Genomic DNA, 18,723 nt, shown 5'->3' on the forward strand with positions numbered 1-18,723 from the left:
GATAAAATCGAAGCTGATAATGCGATAAGAAATTTTTGTGAAGAGAGCGAGGAAGAGGCCGTCGAGTACCGTTCATCATGGTGGGTAATCCTTGCTGCAGTTCACAGACATGATGATGCTAATCCTTATTTCAAATTTAGCCTCAGAACGAGTTCGTCCAGTCCCTGATTGCCTCTGTGGGAACGACCGTGCTAATCCAAACATAGGTATATCGAGCGATGGCAGAAGCAGCACGGGAAGCGGTACGTTGATGCGGTTCATTTTGAGATGGCTTTTGCTACAACAAGTTTTTTCCGGAGGATTTATTCGTGGAGGTTTACGGGCATTGACAACTAATTTGGATATTATGTAGCCTCGACCACGAGGAGCGCACCCGCAAGCGGATCGCCCGTGAATCGCACAAACAGTCCCAAGATGCCCAAAATCTACGCGGTCTCCGTGCCAAACTCTACCATAAGAAACGCCATGCCGAGAAGATCCAGATGCGGAAGCGCATCAAGGCGCAGGAAGAAAGAGATGTCAAGTCTGCGGCGCCGAACGAGCCGTCGACCACGCCCCTCCCGCAATATCTGCTAGATCGTTCACAGGCCACCAACGCCAAAGCCCTGTCGAGTGCGATAAAGGATAAGCGGGCGGAAAAGGCGGCCAAGTTCTCCGTTCCGCTGCCAAAAGTGAAGGGCATCAGCGAGGAGGAAATGTTCAAGGTGGTGAAGACCGGAAAGAAGACGGCGAAGAAGAGCTGGAAGAGAATGATCACGAAGCCTACGTTTGTGGGGAGTGACTTTACGCGGAGACCGGTCAAGTACGAGCGGTTTATTCGGCCGATGGGATTGAGGTATAAAAAGGCGAATGTAACGCATCCGGAGTTGGGGGTGACGGTGCAGCTACCGATTATCAGCGTCAAGAAGAATCCGCAGAGCCCAATGTATACGCAGCTGGGAGTGTTGACGAAGGGAACGATCATCGAAGTCAATGTGTCGGAGTTGGGGTTGGTGACCGCCGGTGGGAAGGTCGTTTGGGGAAAGTGGGCACAAATTACAAATAATTGTGAGAATGACGGATGTGTGAATGCGTGAGTGTTTCCTGGCCGGCTCCGGCTGATTTGAAACTTCGATGACCATTTTTCACTAACTATGTGTAGGGTCCTGCTCGTCTAGCTGAGATCAGCGGTGTTTGGAATCATCATATGTTGTTTTCAGATTCCATGTTTGCAGGAAAAGGAATCCGTGGCGGATCAGACGGCGTTTGGATGTTTAAAACACGGGCCCGGCATGTTTTATTCTTTTTCCTTGTCTCTTTTCTTCTGTACCTGTCCAAGGATGACATGGACACAATATCCCTGTTTGTCAGCTTATTACTACTACTATATCCTGTGGAAACGATTGCACAAAAATTTAACCTTCTTTCCTTCCCTGCTATCTCTGTTCATGCAGGCTGAGGCAGCTCAGGCAACGGGCGTGCAGGCATGCAGAATCGGATCACCATTCTCAAGAATCATCTGACTGAACAGGCCACTCCTTTTCGCCCCCCTTTTGCGCAGACCTCGCGCTTGCAACGATAGATTTCGGGCAGCAATACAGAAACAGTCAGGACGCAAATGGCCCAGGGATGGAGTTCAAGGAGCCGCTGGTTTTGTTCGACAGCTCAGATTGAAATCCCGTTTGATGAAGCAGGAATGGCATGATCGAGGATTCCGTAATAATGGTCACCTTGCGTGAAACCGCGCCCGCCATTGGGTCGGAGCCACAGCGCGGCACATCTTGACCGACCCGAGTCCATGTTCCCCCAGCACCCCCCCCGGGTCTGCTGCCATCCACAACGCAGATCAATGTGGTTTGTAAGCGCGCTCCCTGCATGCTTGCGATGAGCCCATCCCATCGGCTCCGCGTTTAGTCATCATCAGGGTCTGATTAGCTAACAGCACATTACATAATGCCAAGCCCAATCACACGCGGCCCAGCTGCAACCTTATGTAATAGCTCTCTGCGCTGATTGGCTCCGCATTTAGCTCATAATTCCCCGCGAGCTTCTTCGGGCGGGCGGGCTGTGATTGGCCCGACTCTAATTAACCTTGTCCTGCATTTGGAAACACAGGGCGTGGGGGTTGGCATTACATAATGTGTATCGGGAGAACCCGGGAGGGCGCGTCGGGAGCAGGGAGAGCTCGAGCCCGCAGCCAATCAGCACGCGCAGGCTTATCGGGAGGGCTTGGCATGACGCAGCGGGAGGAAAGTGGCTTTGTCGGGGTGTGGCTCAGCCGGCACAAGTCACTCGCAAGTCACTCGCAGGTAGCGGGCAGGGAGCACATCGGCCAGGACAGGGAGGGCGTTCTGGCCGCGGCGTGGTTGATGTGCAGGACTGCTGTTACGTCTTCGAAATTGGAATCATCAACAGCCTTACGGAGCTTTTTTGTGCCGGGTTGACTGCTCGACTCGCTTCGGGCTGGGAGAGAGACAGGGGCATCTGGGACATCGGGACAATGGGCGGCCGCATGTGGGCATCGTCGCAGAGGAAACATAATCAGATGTGATTTCATTAGCTAGCGAGAAATGGAGATATTGTGTTATTAATCTGTTCCAGAGCTTTCAGCTCCCATCCGTTCTTTGCCTTTCTCTTCCCGCGCTCTCCCTCTCTTCCCCTCATCTCTGCTGTCTATCTGGTCAACGACTCCGCCAACCGTCGTCGATGGACTCGAGAGAGCGGAGCGCTTCCTTATGACAGCTCCCTAGCTACGAGTGGGCCAAGCGGGCAGATCCTCCTCCCATCCAGATCAACTTGGCTGCAAACTCGATACTACGCCGTATTGCCGTTAGCTTCCCCGATTCTTCACGGTATATTCCCTATCAGTCGCGTGGTTGCATTCCCTTTCTTCTCTCTCTATTATTAGTCAAAAGCTGATTATCAATCCTCGGAAAGATCAGTGTTGACTCCCTCTGGTTTTCGGTTTGTGAGATCTGGGCGAAACCCGTGCGCTTATCGGAAGGTGGCCGTTGTCTTTCTTTGAGAACCCGCATCACTCACGGCGTTGGGAAGGCTATCTGCGTGTTGTAAACGGGACTTATCAGCTGCAATCGGCGGACCGTATCAGAAGTACCTCTTGCGCTTCAAGGCTTCTTACCGCGGCCCTTGAAACTTTGATATCGCCCGGAAAGATAGGCCGAAACAACGCACCAGCCATGGCGGCTGCCATCTCTATCAAGCAACAAGCCTCCTCCTCATCTTTTCACTCGCAGCCAGCCGCATCGCCATCCTCTCCGCAGCAGCCTCCCGGGGCCCCTTTAAACCGTGGACGCTCCGGGTCCAGCGTCTCGGCTCCCTCCCCCTCCCTTGCGAACAAGAATGTCAGTCTGACCTCTGAGAAGAATGGCCCTGGAAGTGCGACGTGTGATGCCTGCTATAGGAGGAAAAGCCGTTGTGCAATGAATGAATCCATCAACAAGTGCTATTCGTGCGACTTCCACCGGCAGGACTGCACCTTTACTTTGAGCAGCCAATTGGGGAAAAGAAAGCTTGAGGAAAGTAGCTTGGAGAATGAGTCTATAAAAAGGTATGTCGCTCCCTGCCACCATTGCTTGCGTTCAGATACCTGATCCCGCTTTAGACACGCGGCAGATAACTCCGTCTCCACGCCGGGAGAGAAATCAGAAAGACAGACGCATAGCTCTAGCCACACAGAATACCACGAAACTCCATCCTTGACCAGTCAATATATCGGGATGACGACCGAATTGGAACCTCTCCTGTTGGATTACCTCCCCCTGGACCAGAACTACGAAGGAAAATTAGCAGGTTTGCGAATACGCAAATTCTCAGACAGTGGCACATATATGCGGATGATCGATGCCTCTTGTGGCGGCCCAGAATTGCAATCAATCTCGGTAGAGGCAATCGAAAACCTGGTTACTCCCTTTGGGCCCTCTTTGATCGAGAAATTCTTTCAGAACCTTCATCCTACCTTTCCAGTCTTGCTAGAAGATAAGTTTCGGTCTCTTTATCAGACACGGAATGTACCTCCAGTACTCCTCGCTTCGATATACCTTGTCTCTTTGAAATGGCTGGACCCAGGGCCTGGAATTCAAACTCTACGGAAACCGGACGCTGCCAGATTGGAATCGACAGCTCTCAAGCTTTTGAATGATTCATTTGCTCGCCCTCACATGTCTACCATCCAAGCAGGACTGCTCCTTTCTCAAAAATCAACCCTCTTCTCTCCACGATTGATGTCACAATTGGTGACGGCGGCATTTGATTTGGGGATGCACCAGGATTGTTCTACGTGGAAGATTGAAAACTGGGAAAAAGGTCTCAGGAAACGGCTTGCCTGGGCGTTATACGTGCAGGATAAATGGTGCGCCTTGACACACGGACAGCCGTCGCACATATTCGCCCAAAATTGGACTGTTCAAGAACTGTCCCCGGATGACTTTGAAGGCTGCTACTCAAAAGGCCCAACTGCACATGAACCACCAGCGCACGGAGCTGGTCCACTCCTCTTCTCTCGGCTTATTGTTCTCACAACCATCCTCTCCGACATTCTTGATACATTCTATACCCTCCGAGCCACCCAAGATTTCTCCCACGCTGGCGATCAATCTACGCGCATCATCCTCGAGCGCGCCAAACCCATCCAAATCCGTCTCAAAAACTGGTTCGCCCACCTTCCGCCCGAGCTTAAGATGGACTCCTCCCTCAATCCCGTTGACACCGTCTGCACTACCGGCACCAGCATCGCCGCCAACGGCGGCCTGCACCTAGCTTACTTCGCCACCGAAATCACCCTCCATCGCTGCATCATCCGCTCCATAAACCCCGCCAGCACTGACGACTATCTCACGCACATCTGCCGCTCCGCCGCAAAAACGCGGCTCATATCCGCCATGGACTTCGTCAATCGACTGCGTCCGAACCACCTACGCGCCTTCTGGCCAGCCGCTGCGCGAACTAATTTCGCGCTCATCGTCGCTTTTGGGATGCTACTCCGTATCACGGCGCAGACGAGTGAGGAGGAAGAGTTTTACCGATATCGACTGGGCGAATACAGATGGACGCTGGAAGTCAGCAGACGGCATGCAGCGTTTTTGGGATGGGTCGTGGAGTGTCTGGATGTAATGGGCAGTGTTGTACGGGGTGTGGGACTGAAAAAGCCGCCGTTGGACGAGTACATGGCCAAGTCGATCGCGCCCGCGATACAGCGGACGAGTGCGGTGCGCTGGGTGGGCTTAAGAGAGCCCGATGCGGGTGACGACGAAGGGTGCTCATTGAGTGGGAATAGCTCCGTGACGCGCAGGGGGTATAACCAGTCCCTAGTGTCGTTGTCATCGTCGACTTCGCCGGCGATGGTGTCCCAGTTGGCTTCGCCGGCCACGTCTGTGTCGGGTGGGAGTCGACGGGGGAGTAGGAGTGGAGGGGGGCATGGGGGAGAGCGGAGTGTGATGAATGTGGCGGATTTGACATGATTATATACGTTATTTAACTAATACACATGTATTTAATGAGAACGATGAATGGATTATGGTAATGATGATGTTGGAAGTATTTGTTCCCAGGGAATATCTACATACTTTGTGCTCTACGATTGCTCTGACTTCTCCTTTTTTTTTTGGCGGTCATGTCTTATTGATGCAGGTACAGAAGCAGTCGGCCGACCTGTGGAGATTTCTTCTCGTTCAGCGCAGCAGTACGACCTTCTCCTGAAAATGATCCAGTTCAGTGTAACTAACTCCCTCGCTGTTGCATCGCACAAGTCTATGAAGAGATATATGCACTGCGCTTCGTCGACTAAAGTACACAATTTCTTTTTGCTTTCCACTCACTCAATGAAATGCAAGTATGATTATGCGCGCAATTCCCATATATTCACTAATCACTATATACTACTTCAAAAGCTGAAGATTATATAGGCAAAAAAAAAAAAAAAAAAGCAAAAACTTTGACTCGAACTTCGCGGAAAGGAAAGTAATAAACTTGTCAGCAAAACAAAATATCAGAGAAGAATTAGACTAGCAGCACCGTGCACAGTGCTCCCACGTCTCTGTACAGCGCCCAGTTGCTCTCCCTTATTTTCTTCCACCGAAGAAATGTCTGCTCCTGAGCTTACCACCAATGGCACCACCGGGCTTGCCCTTGGTAATTTCCTCAAAGATTTCCATGTCGCCGATCTTGGGGAGTTCAGGAACGTCTCCAACGATGGGGGTGACATCTCGGCTGGCGACTTCCACCGCCAAACCAGGCTCGTCACCGGCGGAAGAGTTGACCAACTTCTCGACATCGATTTCCTTTCCGTTAAAGTCCTGCACGCGCCAGTGGAGATGGGTCTTGAGAAGAGGCACGACGTTTTCTTGAGTGATGTCCTTGATGATGCCGTCGGCTTGCGCTTTGGCGATGGCGTGGGAAAGTGGCAATTCATTGAGGGAGATATGGGCCATGGAGTTGGGCTCGCGCACGAATGGACGGAAAGTAGAGAAGGTGGCGACAAGGTTGGAGGCGGAGGACCAGGTGCTAGCATCACTTGGTGGATCGCCGAGGAAGAAATGGATGTGGAACGGGTCTGGGAGGGCGAGCCTGTGTCGGTGTTAATCATTGTTTGCTCAGGGGTACGCGAGAAGCGACACGGGTACTTACACGTCGACCTTGATGTTGGCGAACCACTGCTTCTCTAAGTTGTTAACACCGAGTTTCTCAAAGTCTTCAGTAGTCATTCGAGCAAGATCCTTCAAGACGTCTGCGATCTTGAATGTCGACTTAGAGATAGTAGCGAGATCAAGGACCTTACGGTCACCATCGGCTCGTTTCTGATTTGCAGCCCTACTGTTGTAGAGCTCGTTGACCTTTCGGATAACGTTTGCTCGAAGTTCTTCCTTAGTGACATTCCAATCCTGAATTTCGGGATACGTGTAGCCGAATGATCTTGTCGCGCGTGACGTGTTGGAATCCCAGAAAGCGCTACCCTGGGAATGGAACGGTTTTAGGGCTAATTGTGAAGAAAGTCAGCCATCATCTCAATCTGTGACTGGGACGAAACGTACGAGTAGAGCCAGTTTCGATTGTTCCGCGTGGAGTGACATAAGTATTAACGGTACTAGCCAATCGTCCAACCCAGGAATCCGGATAGATCGCCTGCCACAAAGCTAAGACACGATCAACGTTGCTGTGCGAGAAGGTTAGTATCTAACATTACCGGTAAAATGGGAGCTTGGTGAAGACGAACGCATGATGAAGCCAGAAGACGGGGTCAAAGGCAGACCATGGGACAGCCGACATGTGTCCGTTTCCACCAACAGCAACATGGATGCCGTCATGGATAGACTCAAGGTTACGGCTGCTAGCAACTCTGGTTGAGAGCCCAGTGTAGTCCGGTTGAGAGGTAAACAGGGCGTATGTGCTCTGGCGGATGCTATATCACGAAATTAACAATGCGTAACAGCATCTGGGTCACGCAATCAAAACTTACTTTGCGCCCCTGTTTCTCAGGTTGCTCTGGACAAGATTGTGATTCGTTTGGCCTCTGGAATCTGGGCACCTGACAGTGGTCCTGTATCGGGAGAGCTAAATGCGGTGCGTCAGTCTATACTAGACTATCAGATATAGTGCTCCTCAAACTTACAGGGTCATTGCTGGGGAACCCCTTCCCAGTTGTGGGGTTGATGGTATAGCTGTAGAGCGGGTTGGTAATGGATTGTCTTCCCTGGGGGGTGGTGATCTGAATCTGGGTATTGATCAAACTTGAGGGCAGCACTGGATTGCTCGCCCAGTCCCAGTAGGGAATTCGCAAGTTTTCAGCAGCAGCAATATATTGACTGCGAGTGGAGGCAGGGTACTGTTGCGCAATTTCGAGAGCATACTTCGAGATTTGCATCTAAACTCAGTGTCAGTATTCAGTAGGTTGAAGTAGGCCAGGAAAGGTTGGTTGTTGACCTCAAAAACTGAAAGGTAAGGACGATGCCAGGTAGGGAACAAGGTCGAGGCATGGGAGCAATATCCGTAAGGTCCGCTGCCTCTCACGCCATCCCATGCCTTGTAAGGTAGACCGTGGATGCCTAAGCATTGGATTAGCAAAGCTCCAATTTTCACAAGGGCGAACTTGATATGCGGAAAAGTTACCCACCAGCAATTTCGAAGAACCCCAGCATATCAGTCTGGCTCACTTGGAACCTTTGAAGAGCCTGAACATAGAGGTCAAAAGCAGGACCCGAATTCTGGAAATCGATAAGGTCCTGTCTTGCAGGCCGTTCACCCGACGGCTTCACTCCAGTTTGAACACCCGTAATATCGTAGGCATAGGTTTGGAGAATTGAGATGCAGGACAGGGCCGCCAAAAGCCGGGCTCCAAGGACCAACATCTTGTCGCGCAAAAAGAAAACCCGAAAAAGATAAATAAGATGTAGGTTAACAAAAAGTAGCAAAGCTCACGTCCAAGCGAGTGATGAGGAGAAGAGCGAATGTGTGCCTTGTGTCTACCAGTCAAGCACGGCGATCCGTTGCTCTATATATACTCGGTATGTCTGGCTGGCCCCGTGGTTAAAGTCCAACCATGCGAGCAGCTGTTGGACCATCGCGAGTTTCTCAAATCAAAGCTGTTGCAGATCAATCTGACCAACTGTTGGAGAGCGAAGCGCTCCCTGAACCCCTGAAGCTGAGAATGGGAAATCTAGAAGGGTAGAGCTGCAGCCGCGAAAGCTAATCCTCCTCATTGGGAGGACAGAAAGAGCTTTTGATCCAATCAATGGCATACGTTCAGTTCAAGCTTGCAGGCTTGGATCGTTGCTTTTTCCTGGGACACGACATGCAGGTGTTCGAAGCCACTCCACTAGCTGCACAGTGAATTGTAAAAGCCCATCAAAATTGGTTATCTTATGACAAGAAAGACATGGATTCCAAGTATGGAGAGCTCAACCCCCCATGTTGCCTTCTGCACCAGGGCTCCGTCGTATTCTGATATCATAACAGGAATATACGGAGACCTGCAGCATTGGCCAACTGCGGATACGGCCTATAGCGCCCGAGTAACACGGGTTCTCTGCAAAGTACTCGACCAACCAACACCTTCGCCGATAAAGTCTTCCCCAAAACGGTTGGCCGTTGCTCCAAAGGATGAGAAACCATCCCCGTATTTAGCATGGGGTCTTACTCATTGTATTATTGGTGCATTCCCCTGCAATAAGCAGTTCACGGATGTCAGCCCATTATTGCTCAAGCCGCTGTGATGACTAGCTCGAAGCAGAAAAATCGGTGTGATTGATCCAAAGAACGCTCTGCCGGGGAAAGGCGTTCCCTAGCGCGTCTTCTTTTTTTAGGCTCGCGACTATTTGGTGCAATGGCAAGGCTTCTTTGTTGGAGATGTATCAAGAGAGTAAACAACATGATTGTTGATTTTTGAAAGTGACAGTCGACTTGAAGTCTCGAGAGTTGACGTTAAGCGAAAAGTGGGCTCGGAGAATTTAATCGCGTGCGCGAGAGCTCAGGGCCAGGGAGCTGCAGCTCGGATGTCATCCCCCTAGTCTCATAGCCGAAGTTCCCATACCAAGCAAAGGACGGGGACAGCTTTCTTTGGGCCTTTGACTCCACTGCAAGCCTTCAACAAGGACTTTAGTTAGTCGGTCGATCCAAGGCGCTAGTCGAAAGCTCAAGGATGAGTTTCTTGTTAAATCTTCATTATTGCAAGGGGGGAGCGCGAAAGCTGCTAACATATCTCGTACTCATTCCACAGCCACTCTGTCTTCTCTTGTTCATCTACACTAAAATATCTGTTTGTTTCATTTGTGGAGGTGTCGAAACAGTTCTGGATGCTGCATCGGAGATTTTGAGATGTCGCTGGAACCAATCCGCTCCGCCCTGGCCGAAATCCTGGTCCTTGTCATGGCATGGCCGAGAGTTGGTCAGAAATCACTTGTTCATCTTCACCCCGTATCGCATCTGGATTTTGAAGCTCGGCCACGGGTGATGCGTCAAGCCATGCACCGCACTTAATTTTCCGATCACCATGTGAGCCGAAATAGCAGCACCACGGGCAGGAACCATGATCGTATCACGGTGGAGATCAAACACCTGTCCAACCAGATGAGGCTTACAAGCCAGCTTGACGTCCATGTCGATTCGGAACCGGCCCGGTCCCCAGCAATGCATGGCCATTCGTATGACGCTTATTACGGGTGAGATGGCATCCGGGCTCAAGATTCTGCAGGGAATGGCCTGCACTTTCATATTACTTGGGAATTTCTTCATGATTCTCACAGATCGATCGCCTTTGCAGAACGCGTCTGTTTGAGTGGCTGGAGTTGGACAATCCGCGGAGGCATTCTCGACTGAGACCAACGGTTACGGTGTCGACCAACCCCTTGCAGACATAGCAGTCATCCCCCTTTACCAGGTGAGGCTGATGTACAGCCGGCTCGTTCGGTTTCTGTTGCGGAAGTGCGGAATATCAAAACCTGCCAAACTAACAACGACTTCCATCGTAGCGTGTGAATCGCACACGAGGAGCCTAACTAGCATTGTCCAATTGTTTGAAAAGACCAAGACTCGAAGAAAGAGATGTTAGGAAAGATCTGGAGTAGCTTGATCCTTTGCATTGACAACCCCGTCCCAGTCGCATTTGAAAGGTCAACAGGAACCCTGCAGCCTCAGCCGCTCCAACATTGAAATTCATTATCCCAAACTCCGAATGCTGGGGACCAAACAGCACACAAACACGAATAGCGTCCGGCTATCCCACAACAAGCTAGAAGAAATAGAACATTCGACTGACGGAAGCGGCGGGGAAATCGTGATGCAACCCATGAAATAATACATATGAGGAAACTAAAGCGGAAGGCGGAATTGATAACCTTGTCTAGAACATTCACCAAGTCCAAAGCAGCCAAAAATACCAGGCAAGCGAGATGCCAGCAACCCAACCGAATGGCGGAAGGAAATGGGTTCGAAACACGAAGAACGTCCAACGGAATCCACCCCTAGTCATCTCTTTGCCAATGGCATTTTTGATACCGGGCCATGGCTTCTCTTTCGGCGTATACGAACCATCCCAATCGTCTTGTCGGGAACGTCTTGGTACTTCATCTAGTCCAGCTACCCCACCAAAGTGAACATACTTGGCGGGTCGTGTTCCGTCGTTTGACGGGGATGCTGTCCGGGAGTTTATGGAGTTTCCGCAGCGATTGCCAAATCGATTCTCGCCGTTAGCGAGTGACGAGGCGGATGTGGATGTGCTCGATGTCGAAGAGGAGGGAACGTGATCCACGAAGCGGTGTGTTAGCGGGAGGACTGGTAGTGCAGATTCGAAGACATCAGGGGTGCGGAATGTAAGGGCCACGGCATGGATGGAAAGGGCGAGCAAAGTAAAAATGATCACGTAGGCATAGTAGATGAAGACAGAGAGTTGGTCAGGCAAGAGGCAAAGGTGGTTCTGGATCGTTGGAGAAGTTGCCAACTTGAGAGCCCTCCCCGTCTGTGGGTCGATTGGATTCCATAAACTTGCCAGTTGGACCCCAGGCTTGCGCACGCTCATCGCAAAAGACGTGCTCTTCACTGTAATCTCCTTCGGAGCGTCGCTAAACTCCCGATGGGTAATTTCGCAGTAATCATGGTCATCCCCTGAATAGATCTGGACCACTGGCCCAGTCTTGTTCATGATATCGTTAGAAATGGTTGGCGTCAGTACGTTTTGATATTGATACCCAGAGCCGATTCTGATAGCATTTCGCTCGTCCTTTTCCGGGGGTGGGTCTGTACCCGAAGGCGGCCAGTGCTCGCGAAGCGGACCGCAAGGTGTGCCCGCTTCTCGAAATAGAGGCACATGGGTGAGAACAACGGTCGGAAAGTCCGCGTCAGAAGTGGCGGGCAGCACTGTGGGTTTTGTGGGTACAGTAGCGTCAACAACGGTATGGGGAGACAGATATTTCTCTGGCTCTCCGTTCATGGACAACAGTTCTTCCCTGATAGCTTTTGACCTCAATGTCCGGAAGTCGTTCAAGAATGTCTCTGTCGGTTTCCATACTTCCTCGGAGTACAGATGGCCTCCACCCGAGCCTCCGGCGGCAGAACCAAATGCATCAGAATGCGGATCGCTTCCGCTTGAACTTGCAGCGGCAGGGCCTGCCTGGTCCATTGCACTCAAGGACACGGAGTCAACAGAGGCAAAGGTGTGATTTCCAACGATGTCGACCCTATTCCCTTCGCCAAAATATGCCCGAAATCGTTGAAGAACAGGTAGTTGGATCCCATTTCCAAATCCCAGATCATGGTTACCGGGTAAACTAGCGATTATCTTCCTACCTCTCGGACTCGCCGGCGAGGCAGTACCGCCCAATTTGAACGTGTCAAAGTATATCCGTGAAAATCGACCGTACTCTTTCATCCATACATCATTTCCATATGATTTATACCTCTCATCAGGGCTTGAGCTAGTTTCAGTAGCCCACTCCCTTCCGCCGTCGAATAGATCCCCAAGGAAAAATGTACTATCGGGACGGAGCTTCTTTTGAAGCAAAGCGTGCGTTCTGAATAGATAAAGGTCGGTCATATATACAGTCAAGGAAGACAACGGCCATGGCCGGCCAGGGTAGGTATGTGCATCGACGAGTTGAGGATCGGCTATAAGCAAAGTATGATGCGGAACGGCGTCCTTGGGCTAGACGAACAGCACACAGACAATCGTTAACAAAAGTACATTCGACAAACATCTCTCCACTGGCACATGCAACCAGATGAAATCACCACCACTCACCCATTTCTCCCATTCAGACCACGCACACTCCTCAACCGCATCTCTGAATACCTTCCTCTCGCCCCACCACAACGTCATTATCCATAACCCAATCAACACGTTCTGTAAAGAAACCACCATCCGCAAAACCGCCCTGAGCCTCCCATGGCGTCGATGTCGACTCCTCCTCCTCTCTATCGCGTACCTTGTAGCGATCGACCCCCCCTTGGCCCGCAGCGCCGCAACCACAGGTCTGAGGACAAACAGCAGTACAGCGCACGCCCGCTCCATGATGCCGGGAGGTTCCACGAAGTGATCCCGATAGGACTGGGGCGCACCAAATATCGAGGCCATGCAGAAAGGGCGTTTCCCTTGCTTGTTTCACGCCCCGGAAACGAGCATCGAGGAGTTTTCGAGGGAACGGAGGGGCAGGTCGTTGGCCCCTAGGTAGGGATAAAAGTAGTCTGTCTTGACTATGTATTATTGGCCCATTGTGTGTGGCGTATGTTGGTTCTGCAACCTGTTGCAGATGGTGTATATATTTGCGTTCTCTTGCGGCGAATTTGACGAGTGTCGTCCGTCTAGGTAGATCGAGATTGCGGCCAACTGAGTCACGTGGCGAGATGCTTTTTAAGGTTGGTCGAAGATCCGGTGCAAGGATGCAGGAACAGACATTGAGCAACAGGATAGGGGATGCACTTCGTTATGTTGGGAATTCTACATATATAATCCACCTGCCTGCCATCCAAACCAGACGCATGGACTCTAAAGATTACAAATATATCGAAGGGCCTACCGGAATAAACTCCTTTTAGGGTGAAACAGATGCTATAAATAACTAGATGAGAACTATCTAGCAACTAAGAATGTTGACACAAAAGCGGAGAAGAACCGAAATTAAGCGGGCCTTTTTCGATCGATCAATCACAACATTGCCGGCCCGCAGCGCATTCGTTTCCACATTCAAGCAGACAAGCAGGGCCATCGACGTTCGGCGCAGTTCCTGGAGGCGTATTCGGCCCGGTGCCATTGATAGGGAAAGAAGTCCCCGTCGCAGCGTCGTCATCGCTGTCTGGATAAAACTCGGGTTGAATAGTAGATGAGTGGATGCCGTATGCATGCAGGCACTTGCGCACGTCTCTGGCCAGGGCCATGTACCGGTCTGAGCCTTCTCCCTTGATATCGTGGCTTACTTGGATATGCAACGATGACACCAACTTAGTGTCACTAAGTTGCCATACATGTAAATGGTGACAGCTGATAACGCCTGGGAGTGATTCAACATCTTCAATGATGTGATCAATGCTCAGTCCGGCGGGGACGGCTTGTAACAAAATCCGTGAGGCTGCTTTGCAAAGCGGGATCGCTGACCAGAGAATAATCACGGTGATAAAAAGCGAGATTCCAGGGTCAACATAGAACCTCCAAGAATAGCTGGTGAGCCAGATAATCAACGCTGAGGCAATGACGCCAATGTTGCCTAGTGCGTCGCCCATCACATGCAGGAAGACACCTCGCATGTTCAAGTCACCGTGGGAATGGCCGTGTCCGTGGCCGGCCTTCTTGTCAGAGAATTTTGGTTTGGCATGGTTATGCGCAACATGCAAGTCCTCTTTGGAACGACGGCTGCGTATTTCCGCAGCACTGTCATATGGGGTTGTCTCATTACTCTGCTTGAGTAATCTGGAACGTTCTGAAATACGGCCTTGCGCAGTTGCATCCTCATTATCATCGTCCGACTCCGAATCATCAAATTTGCTTGCTTGGATAATGTCCTGACGCAAACTAGCCGGATGGCCCTGGATACTACCTGCGTCCCGTGAATTTAGACCGGAAATACTAAGCCGATGGGTGCTGTGATGGCGCCCCCGAATACGATCGTCTGGAGTCCAAACCCTCCTGACGGTTACTGGACTCCCTGGCGCGGCTGGTCTAATGGTGCTGGCTGATCCATCTGTTTCGCAGGCATCGATAGCATTCTGCGGCATCACGCTAGCAACAGTACCTCGTGGATCGGATATGGTAGCTGTATCTGCATCCTGCTGGGTGGCAAAGCCCTGTTCTGCAGACTCGACTGATCCTTCAACAGGCGCATGACCACCATGTCCATGGGAATGGTCATGGAACAGCAACAACCCTACTATATTGGAAAGAAGGCCAAAGCAGCCGACAATCAGGACAAGTTTCGGGCTTTTGACTTCTTGGGGTTCGAAAAGGCGTTGAGTAGCTTCGAGAAAGATGGACAAACATAACGCGACGAGGAACACTCCGTTGACGAGTGCTCCGAGGGTCTCGGCGCGTTGCCACTATCACACATCAGTCTCCGTATAGAAATCGCGGACTCTTGGACCAACCCCGTAGGTATACGACTTGGAAGTAGTTTTTTCGTTTGCGACCTTGACTGCCCACAAACCAACACATAGCGACAAGACATCGTTCAGCTATTTGAGAACGTAGTTGAACGTTAGCACGACCCAATACCGAGTGCCCGTACCGACCAACATACCATATGGAACGAGTCTGCCACTAGCGCCAGCGAATGGACCGCATAGCCTACACCATCGTTGTCAACGACCCAGATCTAGCCTCAATCAAATATTGCTGCTACCCACCGACAGTCAGTTCGATCAAGAAGAATACACTGTCAATGGCTAGCAAGATGATAATCCGTTGCGATTTTGACAAGCCCATGACGGCAGCTACCGGCTAAAAGGCAACGATAACCAAGAGCGAAAGCGGGAAAACGAAAAGAGGGGAGGATTGAAGTAGTAACCAAGACGAGTCGGGGTCAGGCCGTTGCTCTTAAGGAATCGTCGGAGGCCGGCTCATTTGTTAGGCGGGTGGCTGCAGCAAGGGGTGCAGGGGATGGGAGGAGCGGTCCAGTGTGGGTGTGTTCACAATGTGATTTCACTTCTACCGAAGGGTGCGTGAAGCGAGTGTCAAATGCCAGGTTGAAAGGTTTGCCATGGCGAGGTTGAGCAAGCCGACGTAATGATAAAAGAGAAGTTGCTTTCTCGATCACGGAGCTCGAACGCGGCGTGGCGAAAAGAAGAGAAGCGGAATCCCTGCTGCGGATCAGATGAGTCAGCGGCAGGCATCTCACACTGTTCAGCCTCTTTGATCCGCAAGTTGTTCATTCAAGATCTTTGTCCGGCATGCTCCCATGGCTACCGTTCGCAAAAGACTGCCTTCGCGTGGTGTGACGCGCAAAGGCCGGACGCTGCAATCTAGACCTGGAGGGTTTCATAAGGTGTTTCTCAAGCCAGGGCCCTGGCCAACCAGTGCATAACACCCTGCGGATCAGGACAGTCGATTGGGCGAAGCTACCCTGGCAGCTCCCGCATCATGAACCGCTGGGCTTGATGCCATCGGTTTACATCCGAAAGAGGGGTGAGAGCACTCTTGAAAACTCCATTATTGTTTGTATACAGAGGACAAGCTAGATAAATATTTGACAGCGAAGATTCAGCCTCTTGAAGGACGCCAGCAGTGAAACCGTCACACCAGATGCAAGTGGTATCCCTATCAAAACACCGCAGACCGCTTTTTTGAGACCCAACGCCAACAAAACTCCAGGGGATATCGTTTGGCGCGCTGAGAAGAAAAAAAAACATTGGAAAACGACCTAATTGTGAATCACGAAAAGTTGTCCCTTTTAACGCTGATCAGGATGACAAGTATCAACAAAGTGAGGACAATCTCGAGGACACTATTAGCGAAAGATACGCAGGAGAGACGGGACGGGAAGCATACCGCTGCGGCTAAAAGAGCTACCACCATCACCTCCCACCCCCCGGCATGTATTTTACCCCTTGACAGCGCAGATTGCTGCCGTAGAAATCGAAAAGCGCCAAACAAGGCGATTACCATGGCGAAACCCTGGCAGACGCAGGATAGCGGCCGGCCGACTTTGTAGAACCCAAAAGATGGATTATGGATCTGCGTGTGCTGGAGACTGAAAAGCTGGGCGATGAGGACACCCAGAAGAGAGAAGGCGAGAGAGGTTCTCATGTGGGCCAGGTAGGTTCGTTCCAGAGCTGTTTGGCTGGGATTAGCATTGGTTTGAGATGAAATTGGGATTTTGCCTGTCCGAAAAGCAAACAGTCGAGACACCCTGCATCACGACACGGCGTAGCTGAAGGGGGATCTGGAACTCGTACAGGTGCTACCGCAGCACCAATCACGCAATGTTGACGCTGCTGTGGCAGCTCAAAGAGCATCATGCATAAGAGATGCTGCTGTGAATCCATAGAAACAAAAATTCAAAAAGAAAAAAAAAAGTAATGCAACACCGTTATATAAACCAGGCTTTATAGTCCATCCATATTTAGATCCCACGGACAACGATTGGAAATATCCTCTACTTACCATAATGATCACGGTTCTGATTCTGCGAAACCGACAGAACCACATTGCGCCTCCAGAACTTTATGAAATGCCGAAACCGACCAGTGGGCTCGCGGCTGCTCCTGGTGACCTGGCTACTTCGCGTCGACCGGCGTGTTACAATTCGAATTGACCCCGAAGAGATTGTCGACGGTGACGAGCTGCGTTGTACGTGCGTTGGAATCTCGTGGATCTCCGGCAATTCGTGCGCATCCTGCAGGTAGTCTGGCGTGACTGTTCCCGGCGTGGGAGAGCGTCGTTCGGGGCTGGAGACGCGAGACCTGGCCCTTAGCGATGCAGAGGCGACGAGCACAGGCTGGGGATGTTGCGGATGCTTCCCAGCATGGCCACCAGCGGGATCCTCCATGGAGCGTGTGTCCAGCTCATTTCACAAGGAATAGTAGGGGGACTTCGGTTTTGAGATAAAGGCGAGCAGCGCGGGACAAGTGAGCAAAGAGTGGCGAGTGCAGGAAATATTTTAATTATAATGAGTTTCCAACACGCTAATGGCTGCCCCTTACTATCAGATGGATTCCCACAAGGCGACTTGCGATCGACGAGAAGTTACGGACATGAACAGGTATATGCCACGCTGCGAAGGAGAGCGAAGGGACTATCTACTGGAGGTAGCCTCGGGTATATATGTACTTGAACGGGGGATAACGGGCCCCGGAATTCACCACAAATTTGACAGCAATTCTGCGGATTTGCCCGTCTCCATACTTTTTTTTTTTTGGGCGCACCCAAGTTTTCCAGCTTCTGCTCGTTAGTCGCATCCCAAGGTTTACAAAGCAATCTAGACCCAGGGGCCCAGGGGGCAGCCAACGGCGAATTCTAGGGCAAATAGACCGGGGACCATCAGGCGATGCACCGCGAGGATGTCCTTTTTTTAAACAGAGTGGGCGAATGGAAATCGACATGCTGCGTTCTCTGAGGTGTTTTCTCTTCTGCGATTTGCTCTTCCTTATCGTGAGAACAGCAGTCCCAAGGAAAGACATTTCAATGTTTTCCTTTCAAGAAAAAAGAAACAAACGAGTTTAATCTGCCTTGGCGTGAAGCTTGGGGATCATCAACGGGGATCATGCTGCGTGACGTCTCGCCGATGAACTCTTCCTGGCGTCGGGAAAATTCAAGGATACGCAGCGATCCCTGTGCGAATGACGCCAGCGATGACACTGGCCGGAGCGTGTCCAGGGTGATATCTTAGATCTGCAGGCATTGATCGCTGATATCACGTCTGTCGTCCCTCATCAGCCTGTGTGCTGGAAATGCTGTCGGGGACATATCGGCCCAATCGGCGAATAACGAGATCACGACCAAATGGTGATATTGAATATCCAGTCTCGGGTCTTTTGCCGAGTCGGCCCCACAATGTCTTCCATCAGCACTGCGAAGACTGGAAGACAGTCAAAAGGGGCGCTACATCAACTACATGCAGCCTGTGCAACCACAAGACACTCAACGCCATCTCACCGCTGGCGGCACTAGGGCTATGAATACTCACATTGCTTTGTATGTACCCAGAACTGCTTCCTCGTATCCAGTTCTCTTCGTATCTCGATTGACCCAGCCTGGCTGTCTGTCCGGGGACTCATACGCCGTCGTTTTGGAGAGATCTTGGGACCGCGAAAATCGAG

At 51.2% G+C, this 18,723-nt stretch overlaps 7 protein-coding genes across 7 annotated transcripts; 2 read left to right on the forward strand and 5 right to left on the reverse strand.

Moving 5' to 3' along the window:
• Positions 1–482: 482 nt before the first annotated feature.
• Positions 483–1,157, forward strand: UREG_07698 (TGF beta-inducible nuclear protein 1; the record flags this gene model as incomplete). Its single annotated transcript, XM_002582879.1, has 2 exons — positions 483–1,072; positions 1,142–1,157. 2 exons carry the CDS (start codon positions 483–485, stop codon positions 1,155–1,157), a joined length of 606 nt encoding a protein of 201 aa, XP_002582925.1.
• Positions 1,158–3,176: 2,019 nt separating this feature from the next.
• On the forward strand, positions 3,177–5,456 carry UREG_07699 (uncharacterized protein; the record flags this gene model as incomplete). The annotated part of the gene is made up of 2 exons (XM_002582880.1): positions 3,177–3,547; positions 3,602–5,456. 2 exons carry the CDS (start codon positions 3,177–3,179, stop codon positions 5,454–5,456), a joined length of 2,226 nt encoding a protein of 741 aa, XP_002582926.1.
• A 600-nt stretch (positions 5,457–6,056) lies between these two features.
• On the reverse strand, positions 6,057–8,339 carry UREG_07700 (uncharacterized protein; the record flags this gene model as incomplete). The annotated part of the gene is made up of 8 exons (XM_002582881.1): positions 6,057–6,561; positions 6,622–6,970; positions 7,026–7,147; positions 7,208–7,393; positions 7,451–7,545; positions 7,604–7,855; positions 8,002–8,036; positions 8,105–8,339. The coding sequence occupies 8 exons, from the start codon at positions 8,337–8,339 to the stop codon at positions 6,057–6,059; spliced, it is 1,779 nt and encodes a 592-aa protein (XP_002582927.1).
• Positions 8,340–9,882: 1,543 nt separating this feature from the next.
• UREG_07701 (uncharacterized protein) lies at positions 9,883–10,086 on the reverse strand (the record flags this gene model as incomplete). Its single annotated transcript, XM_002582882.1, has 1 exon — positions 9,883–10,086. One exon carries the CDS (start codon positions 10,084–10,086, stop codon positions 9,883–9,885), a length of 204 nt encoding a protein of 67 aa, XP_002582928.1.
• Positions 10,087–10,837: 751 nt separating this feature from the next.
• UREG_07702 (uncharacterized protein) lies at positions 10,838–12,991 on the reverse strand (the record flags this gene model as incomplete). The annotated part of the gene is made up of 2 exons (XM_002582883.1): positions 10,838–12,625; positions 12,722–12,991. 2 exons carry the CDS (start codon positions 12,989–12,991, stop codon positions 10,838–10,840), a joined length of 2,058 nt encoding a protein of 685 aa, XP_002582929.1.
• A 629-nt stretch (positions 12,992–13,620) lies between these two features.
• Positions 13,621–15,391, reverse strand: UREG_07703 (cobalt uptake protein COT1; the record flags this gene model as incomplete). The annotated part of the gene is made up of 3 exons (XM_002582884.1): positions 13,621–15,006; positions 15,207–15,253; positions 15,313–15,391. 3 exons carry the CDS (start codon positions 15,389–15,391, stop codon positions 13,621–13,623), a joined length of 1,512 nt encoding a protein of 503 aa, XP_002582930.1.
• A 1,669-nt stretch (positions 15,392–17,060) lies between these two features.
• UREG_07704 (uncharacterized protein) lies at positions 17,061–17,453 on the reverse strand (the record flags this gene model as incomplete). Its single annotated transcript, XM_002582885.1, has 1 exon — positions 17,061–17,453. The coding sequence occupies one exon, from the start codon at positions 17,451–17,453 to the stop codon at positions 17,061–17,063; it is 393 nt and encodes a 130-aa protein (XP_002582931.1).
• Between the last annotated feature and the right edge of the window lie 1,270 nt (positions 17,454–18,723).

This window comes from Uncinocarpus reesii, genomic scaffold (assembly GCF_000003515.1).
Source record: "Uncinocarpus reesii 1704 scaffold_5 genomic scaffold, whole genome shotgun sequence".
NCBI lineage: Eukaryota > Fungi > Ascomycota > Eurotiomycetes > Onygenales > Onygenaceae > Uncinocarpus > Uncinocarpus reesii.